Source organism: Galeopterus variegatus, unplaced genomic scaffold (assembly GCF_000696425.1).
Source record: "Galeopterus variegatus unplaced genomic scaffold, G_variegatus-3.0.2 Scaffold14178, whole genome shotgun sequence".
NCBI classification, from domain to species: domain Eukaryota; kingdom Metazoa; phylum Chordata; class Mammalia; order Dermoptera; family Cynocephalidae; genus Galeopterus; species Galeopterus variegatus.
Window position 1 is genome coordinate 22,691 of NW_007740289.1, and position 8,573 is coordinate 31,263.

An 8,573-nucleotide genomic window follows, 5' to 3' on the forward strand; every position below is an offset into this window, starting at 1 on the left:
ACGGGGATTATCAAAGATGACAATGGGCTCCCATCTGCTGGTGTATTCATTTGCTAGGGCTGCAGTAACAAAGTGACTTACACAACAGACACATATTGTCTCACGCTCCTGAAGGCAATGAGTCCCAGACTAAGGTGTCCACAGAACTGGTTCCTTCTGTGGACTGTGAGGGAGAATCTGTTCCAGGCCTCCCTCCTAGCGGCTGGGGTTTGCTGGCAATCTTTGCCCTTCCTTGCCTTTTAGAATCATCAACTCAGTCTCTGCCTTCATCTTCACATGGTGTTCTCCCTGTGTGCGTCTCTGTGTCCAAATTTCCCCTTTTTTATAAGGACACCAATCAGATTAGATTAGGGGTCCATCCTATTCTAATATGACATCATCTTAACTAATTATATCAACAATGACCCTATCTCCAAATAAGTTGCATTCTCAGGTCCTGGGTGTTAGGACTTCAACATATGAATGAGGGTGGGGGAATAATTCAGTCTATAACAGTTTGGTACCTACTATGTACCAGGCACTGTGTGCATACTTTTGGGTAATACTTCTAACGCTGTAACAGTTCTGCGAGGTGGGTGTTTTCATAACCATGTTACAGAGGATGAAAGCAGGGCTCAGAAAAGTAGAGGGTCTTGCCTGACGTTAGGCAACAGTAAGGCCATCTGAATGCATCACTCAACCGTTGCTGAGAACCTGGCAGCTGGCCACTGCAGCACTTTTCCCCTAGAATCCCAGACAGGAAACTGTCTCTCCATCAACTTTCTCCATATATACCACCCTGTTTAGAGTAGACTGGCTGAAGATCACTCACTTCTGTCAGATTTCAACATGAATCACTCATGAGCTATGATTCTCCAGAGTCAACGTGGCAGGTGGTCTGTGGGTGTGGAGGCTCAGATGGACATGGGAGGCAGGGTGTGCTGGGCTGGAGCTTGGCCCTCTTCTGCACACGCTGCCTTGCTTGGCAAGATTCTTCATCTTCTGAGCTAGTTTGGATACTGGGAATTCCAAGGTCCAGGGGCCACATCTGGTGAGGGCCTTCTTCACGGTCACCAGCTTATCACATGACAAGAATGGCTCATAGTATGGCAGATAATGTATGAGTTTAAGTGAATGGAGTAACCATGTTAACATTAAGTATTAGGAAAGAAAAATACCTAAGGCATATCATGAAGTGAAAGAATAAGTTGTAGGATGCTACCATTTATGTAAAAAAAAAAAAAGGATAAAACTGCACAACAAACCTATTTTGCTATGCGTACATATAAGTAGGCAAATGCATGGCAAAAGGTCTGGAAGGACATATACCAAACTCAGAGTAGTGCTTACCTTAGGGGTGAGGGATTAGTGCATGAAGAGGGTTTCCACTATACCTGTTACTTCATTTTTACACATAAGAATTAGTCAAGTATTACTTATATAACAGAAAGTAAATTTAAATTGTCTCTTATTTTAAACAGGCCAGCAAATTTGATTTTAAATAACCATAGGACTGCAATCAATAGAGGTTGATTTGGGATATGGAAGGGGAAATACCTTTCCTCAGAGGTATTAACCTCAAAATTCTGGACAAAGAAAGGACTTACAATGCATTTAGTATTTTGTATTTATATCTGGAGAGAATATACTCACAGTGTCTCAGTCCAGCGGTATGCTTCCCATACATGCTTATCAATGGAAGATATAGCGTTTCCTTGGAAATTTCTGTGAAGAAACACAGTTCACATCCATGAATAGGTAGGAAAAGAATGAACAGAAAAAGAAAAAGAGTCATGGCAACCTCGTGGGGACATTCAAATATGGAAAACACTAGCTTCTAATTTCCAGAGTTACCAGCTTCCCGGTTGGCACAATTAACAAAGAAACATGAAGTCACAGGCACAAATCATGAGGCATCCTCTCAGAATCTTAACTTCCTATATGTCCAATCTTTTGGAAAGATAATGCCAGTTAATTACTCTGAATGTAAGTACTTTTTCTAAAAATCACTACGTGTCTAAACTGACTCCTTCTACAAATCAATAAGAAAATGGTAAACAATTCAACAGAAAAATGGGTAAAAATATATCATTATCAGCAAAGAGGAATAAAGAATAATCAGCCAAAGCTTTGGTGTTATTTGGCATAAGAGCTCTCTGCAGAAACCTTTCCAGGTACTGGAAGGGTGAGGGCAATTAGAAATTAAAGGGTCTAATGTGCTGACATGGAAAGAACTCTTAGACATACTGTACAGAGCAAAAGCACAAATCACTGAGCAATAAATAAAGCATCAACTCATTAGGGAAAAAATACGAAGGAAAGAGATTGGAAGGAAGGACGTACACCAAAATGTCAGGGCTATCTTATGGGAGGGAGTGATGTCGGAGGTAGGGTCTGGGGGCCCCATAGTCAGCCTCAACCTGCCCAGTCGTCTTACCAGTTTCTTGACTCTGCCACAGGAAAGAATTCAAGGGCAGAGTCACAGACAGTGAGAACAAGTTTAATATAACATAAGAAATACAGGTTCCATGGAGGGAGTGCGGCACAGCCCAGACACACCAACTTTAATACAAAAGTTAAGTTCACTACAGACATCAAAAGCTACAAAAACATGCTTAAAGTTCAGGACAAAGTCCAGGCTGGCTCCAGAGGATGAGCAGGGCTTGCTGAAAGCAAGTTAGATACAAAGTAAAACATACACACCTCCGCCAAGTGCAGGCACCTCCAGAGGATGAGCAGCTGCTTGCTGAAACCAAGTTAGATACAAAGTAAAACATACACACCTCCGCCAAGTGCAGGCACCTCCAGAGGATGAGCAGCTGCTTGCTGAAACCAAGTTAGATACAAAGTAAAACATACACACCTCCGCCAAGTGCAGGTGCCTCCAGGAAAGTGAGCAGCAACAACCAAGCCTTCAGCTGGGATTCGGCTTTTATAGTTTCTCTATCTAAAGGATATTCAATTAAGGAGGTACTTCCCAATTATATGCACCAGAATGTTCTGTGCTCTCAACTGAGCGCAACCAACCACTGGATTGCATCAGCCAGTCCTCTGTGGTCTTATTTTCCCCCTGTTGGGGGGAAAAATAGGTCTAACTGGCAACAGTAGCTTTCCTCCAGGGGAGAGCTCAGAGGAGGGGTCTGAGACCTCAGGGAGTGGCTGGAAACCCAGAGGCATGTCCTGAAACCTGAGCCCAGGGAAACTGAGCACATCCTGTATCAGTAGGGTGCAGGGTGGGGGGAGGGGGCGATAAGAGGTATGGGGGTTCAGATTTTCACATTTTATCCTATATACTTTCATGGCTCTTAAAAAAGTGGGAGTGTCTCCATGAATTACACGTGTTTAAAAGAAGCTGTTAGATTCCTTATATTCAGTGTCAACTCTGTGGATGACTGAATCCTCACCCTTAACTCTGTCCCCGTCCCTCAGCAACAACTTACTTAATTTATATACACAATTTCCCCTGGGGAGGGGCAGAAACAAGTCAAAAGAAATACCCGTCTGCTCATCTGCCTAGTGGACACTTCCACTCAACCAGAAGCCTTTTGGTTGCTTTATGCTCATGGATAAAAGATGCCTAAAGCTGAACTCATCTCCCTCAAACTGGCTCTCCTTCCCACCTGTTACGTTTCCACCTGTTATACCACCATCCTTCTCTTCATTTTCCAGGATAGAAACTTGGAAGTTATATTTGATTCTTCTCTCCTGTACACACCATCCCCCAACTCTTTATTCAGTTACTAAGTCCCATCTGTTCTTTCTTTGAAGTGCTCCCAGGATTTTCTTTGCACACTTACCACAACCACCCTGATTCAGACCCTTTCCACACCACTCCTAGATTTTGCTACAGCTTTCTATTTAGTCTCCCTCTATTAAGCTTCCCCCTCTAGATTACTCTAAATATGTATTCTAAGTTAATCCTCCTGCTTTAATCATTTATCTGTTTTGCTTAAAATTTTCAATGGCTCTTCATCTCTCTTTGTGTAACTTTCAAAGCTCTATAGTTGATATTCAAGATTTTTTCATAATCATTGCTTCCTAACCCAATTCTTTGCAGCCAATTGATCTACTAAATTTTGATCATTCCGGCAGCCATGGCTTTGCCTAGGCCGTACTCCCTATTTTTTCTCTTTTTAACAAATTATAGCCACTCTTTAGACCCCAGGTAAAGTTTTAGCTTACCCATGCAACTTTCCCTGATCCCTACACATCAGTGATTACAAATTCTGGTGAATTACAGCTACTGTCTGCATCTAATTTAGCACTTACTTATATGTCACCTCCCTTTTTATGCCTAGTCCCTTTCTTCCCACCTATCATGTTCACATTCTGGAGACAATGTCATCCTTCTGTGGCTCCCACAGTACTTAGCCCTGGATTGGGTACAAAATGGCTGTTATCTATAGAAAGCCAGGGACAAAGATGTGTTCTCAACATAACTTAGGGACTGAACAATAATAATAATACTAATGGCTACCACTCATATGTATGCTAGGCACTGATATTATATATTGACTCATGTAAATCTCACAACAATTCTATGAAATGGTAACTATCATAATCCCCATTTTACAGATGAGGAAACCGAGTCACAGAACTAACTATCTCTCCCAAGTTCACAAAGCTAATAAATGACAAACCCAGGCAGTCTGGCTCCAGAATCTACTCTTAACCCCTTTGTTGTCTCATCACTAATTAGATGGGAAGAGACACACTGCTGTAAAGAGGGTGGCTCAAAAGTGGGAGGAGAGCAGAGGTTAAGAAATGTTATTATGGAGATAAAGAAAAACAGAATTAAAAAAGAGTCGGGGCAATCACAAGTGAAAGCCTGGAAAGGGGACACAACGGTAAAGAGAGTGAGGATAAGGGGAAGTTGACAAGCAAAAGGTAAAAGCAGAAAGTCAGTCAAAGTGGATTGGGAAGATGAGAAAGGCCTGGAAGACCTCAAGGAAAAGGCTGCCGTGCCAAGCAAGAGGGAGGGAGCAAATGAGGAAAGGTGATACCCACACAACGGCGAAGGTGCTGTTGTAGGTCTTGGGCTCTAGCACAGGCACTCGGTGGAGCCTCTGCTCTGGGCTGAGACCAGTACAGGACAGTGTCTCGTCTCTGCAGACACAGAGCTCACATAGGTTGATGCTCTTGGTGGCATTCTTTTCTGGGGTGTAATTTTCAGAAGATTCCAATGGATGCTGAGTTGTAGTAAGTTTCACATCCAAAGGGGGAACTGCGACTGGAGTCAGGTTCGGATGCTGAGTCTGCACCTGCTGTGGATGTGGAGCTGTAGTCTTCTTCAGGGCTGTAGAGTATTCAGCCTCTGTAGTAGATACTGAAGTTACAGTCAGCTGCAGGTCTAAAGGCCAAACTGCAACACTGGGCGACATTCGTGCCTGAGCTTGATCCTGACCTGGTTTTGAAACTGTCACCTCTTGATACACTGGAGGTTGAGCTGCAACCTCCTTAGGTGGTTCTGGGGGCTGAGTTGGGGTTCTCTGCCTGGTGGGAGAAGGTTTCAGCTCTGTGGTAGGTTCTGTAGTTATGGTAAGTTCCAGGTCCAATGGCTGAACTGTGACTTGCGTCAACTTTGGATGCTGAGTCTGGTCCTGGTGTGGATGTGGAGCTGTAGTCTTCTTCAGCACTGTAGAATGTTCAGCCTCCAGAGTGGGTTCTGGAGTTACGGTAAGTGCAAGATTGAAAGGTTGAGCTGTGACTGGAGTCAGGTTCGAATGGTGAGTCTGCACCTGCTGTGGATGTGGAGCTGTAGTCTTCTTCAGGGCTGTAGAGTATTCAGCCTCTGTAGTAGATACTGAAGTTACAGTCAGCTCCAGGTCTAAAGGCCAAACTGCAACACTGGGTGACGTTGGTGGCTGAACTTGATCCTGACCTGGTTTTGAAACTGTCACCTCTTGATACACTAAAGGTTGAGGTACAACCTCCTTAGGTGCTTCTGGGGGCTGAGTTGGGGTCCTCTGCATGGTGAGAGAAGGTTTCAGCTCTGTGGTAGGTTCTGTAGCTATGGTAAGTTCCAGGTCCAAAGGCTGAACTGTGACTTGTGTCAACTTTGGATGCTGAGTCTGGTCCTGGTGTGGATGTGGAGCTGTAGTCTTCTTCAGTGCTGTAGAATGCTCAGCCTCCATAGTGGGTTCTGGAGTTACGGTAAGTGCCAGATTGAAAGGTTGAGCTGTGACTGGAGTCACGTTCGGATGCTGAGCCTGAGCCTGGTCTGGATGTGGATATGTTACCTCAGGGGGCTGTGCAGAAGGAGCTGTAGTCTTCTTTAAAGTTGTAGAATGTTCAGCCTCCACAGTGGGTTCTGGAGTTATGGTAACCTCCACATCCAGAGGTTGAACTGTGATACTGGACAACGTTGGCTTCTGAGCTTGAACCTGACTTGGTGTTGGAACTCTCATCTCATAATGCACTGTAGGTTGAACTACAACTTCCTTAGATGGCTCTGGAAGCTGAGCGAGGGCCTCCTGTTGGGTTAAAGACGTTTCAACCTCCGCGAGGGCCTCCTGTTGAGTGGAAGAAGGTACTTCCTCCACAGGGGGCTGTGGAGGCTGAGCTGGGTCTTGCTGGGGTGGAGAGAATTGGATCTCTTCAGGGGGCTCTAGGTTTTGAAATAGAGCCTCTTGCTGTAATTGATTAGTTTCAGCTGGCTCAGGGGCCTCTAGACGCTCATCTGGGTCCTTCTGGGATTCTCCAGGAAATTCAGGATGAACCATATCCATACTCAAAAATCCATTAAAGTTCTCCAAGATTTGTCTCTGATGCTTAGGTTTTGATCTAAATGGGTGTGGAATTCCAAGAATCTTTGGAAGCCGTGGATGCAGAGTTAGATCTTTCTTCAGGGGTGAAACAACAAACTTTGTTTCTTTTGAACTCTCACTATCCACGGTTTGAATCTTACTTTTCAGTCCAAGAGGCAGAACCAGGGCCTGATTCTGTTGCAATTCTTGCACTGGAACCTCGTCTGGGAGCCTTTGTGGCCGAGCTAGCTTTTCACGCAGATCTTGATGCAGAACAGCAAACTGATCCGGCTCTGGGGGCAGCTCTTGAGCTGAATGCCTGCCCAGCAATGGAATCAGCTTCTTGGCCACTTCCCGAGACCGGACCAACACCTGGAAGGCAGCAGAGGATCCCAGGTAATCAAAGCTCCCTGGGGCTGCCGGGGGTGTAGACACATGGGGTGATCTGGATTGCAGTTCAGAGGAACGTGAAGACCAAGGCTCAGTCAGCTCCGGGTGGTTGGAGGTCAGTGGGACTGGGCGCCAGGCCCACTCCGGAAGGGGAGCCACCTGAACGAGCATCCATAAGGGTGCAAACGTCAGAAGCCAGAGCGCCCAAAAGCGCAACTGGCACATTATAGAAATAAATAGGAGCTCTGGGCCACAATGACCCAGACCAATTGGGTAACTGTTGCTCGCTGAGCGACAACAGAACCCTTATGGCAGCCCCTGCCATGAGAACGCCCTGAGCAGCTGTGGCCCCACCCCTGGCCCACCCTTCATTTATGACATCACTATCACTGACAATCTTTACCAGGCTCCAGCCCACAAGGGCAAGCCTTGTCCCATAATCAAGGGGCTCAAGCCTCCCTGCCCCCTGCAGAGGTGACAGTCAACTCCCGCTGCAACAGCCCTTCACTTCCTTAGTGAGGCAGGATTTGGGTCACAGACCCAGATAGCCCTGGGCCTCCAGCAGCCCATTGGGGTGGGGGGCTGCAGGGCATCCAAGGGAGTCACAGGGCCTCTCCTCTTGGGATATTCAGAAGTGCTGCTGTGCTTCTGACAGCCTGGACTCCTCCTCTTCCAAGCTGAAACATGAGAGACCTTCTTCCCCTTGGCTGTACTGCTTCCAAGAAAATGTCAATCTTAATGCCAAGATTAAGCCTTAACCCTGGTCTACATTACCAGGTAGCTGGATTATTCTACCAGTTTGTATGTCTCTCTAACTCGTGTCCCTTCCCTCTTTCCCAATAACACCAGATTAATATTCCCAGAGTGGTGCTTTCATTACTTTGTTCTGCTCAAGAACTCTTCTGCTCATATAATGTCTATTCATTACCAACACATTAAATTTAAACTTCTCAGCCTGGATGTTAATTTCCCTACAACCTGCTTCTGCCTGGCTAGTAAACCTTCTCTCTTCTTCCTGTCAATCCCATTCTGGCCAATGCTATAATATTCTACTGTCCTCTTTGTTCTCTTCTACCTAAACCCCTTTCTCAACTCTGGTCTTCGGCTCCTGCCATTCCATGCCAAGAACATTCTTTCTCTTCNAAGATTTGCCTTCCCTCCAAGCCAAAAGCTGCTGTTTTCTGGGGATTTTCTCAAGCTCTTCCAGGTGAAATGTACAGAACATTACTTAATGTAAGAACAACACAGAGCAATGGAGAAGTTCTTTCCACTTTGGTACCAAACTGAATTCAAATACCTGTTTCCTGTGTCAGGTTCAGTATAAAACTATATTCATCCTCATGTCTATGGACCAGTGTCTTGATGGTAAGTGCTGTTCTTCTTTTTTCCCTTTCCCTTGTCAATGGTTCTGAAGACCAAGGTGTCCACAGAGCTGGTTCCTTCTGTGGACTGTGAGGG

At 45.4% G+C, this 8,573-nt stretch overlaps 1 protein-coding gene and 1 long non-coding RNA gene across 2 annotated transcripts in view; one reads left to right on the forward strand and one right to left on the reverse strand.

Annotated features, from left to right (window-relative positions):
• Positions 1-5,406, reverse strand: part of LOC103581885 (leucine-rich repeat-containing protein 37B-like) — a gene marked incomplete at its 3' end in the record, with an annotated part of 25,558 nt that extends 20,152 nt beyond the window's left edge. The window contains exons 1-2 of the mRNA XM_008563608.1: positions 4,987-5,406; positions 1,633-1,704 (exon numbers count right to left, since the gene is read on the reverse strand). Coding sequence (XP_008561830.1) covers positions 1,633-1,704; positions 4,987-5,360 — 446 coding nt within the window. The remainder of the gene's footprint in view (positions 1-1,632; positions 1,705-4,986) is intronic.
• A 2,858-nt stretch (positions 5,407-8,264) lies between these two features.
• The window catches only part of LOC103581883, a 7,169-nt gene continuing 6,860 nt past the window's right edge, over positions 8,265-8,573 (forward strand). The window contains exon 1 of the long non-coding RNA XR_549699.1: positions 8,265-8,480. This is a non-coding gene — a long non-coding RNA (uncharacterized LOC103581883). The remainder of the gene's footprint in view (positions 8,481-8,573) is intronic.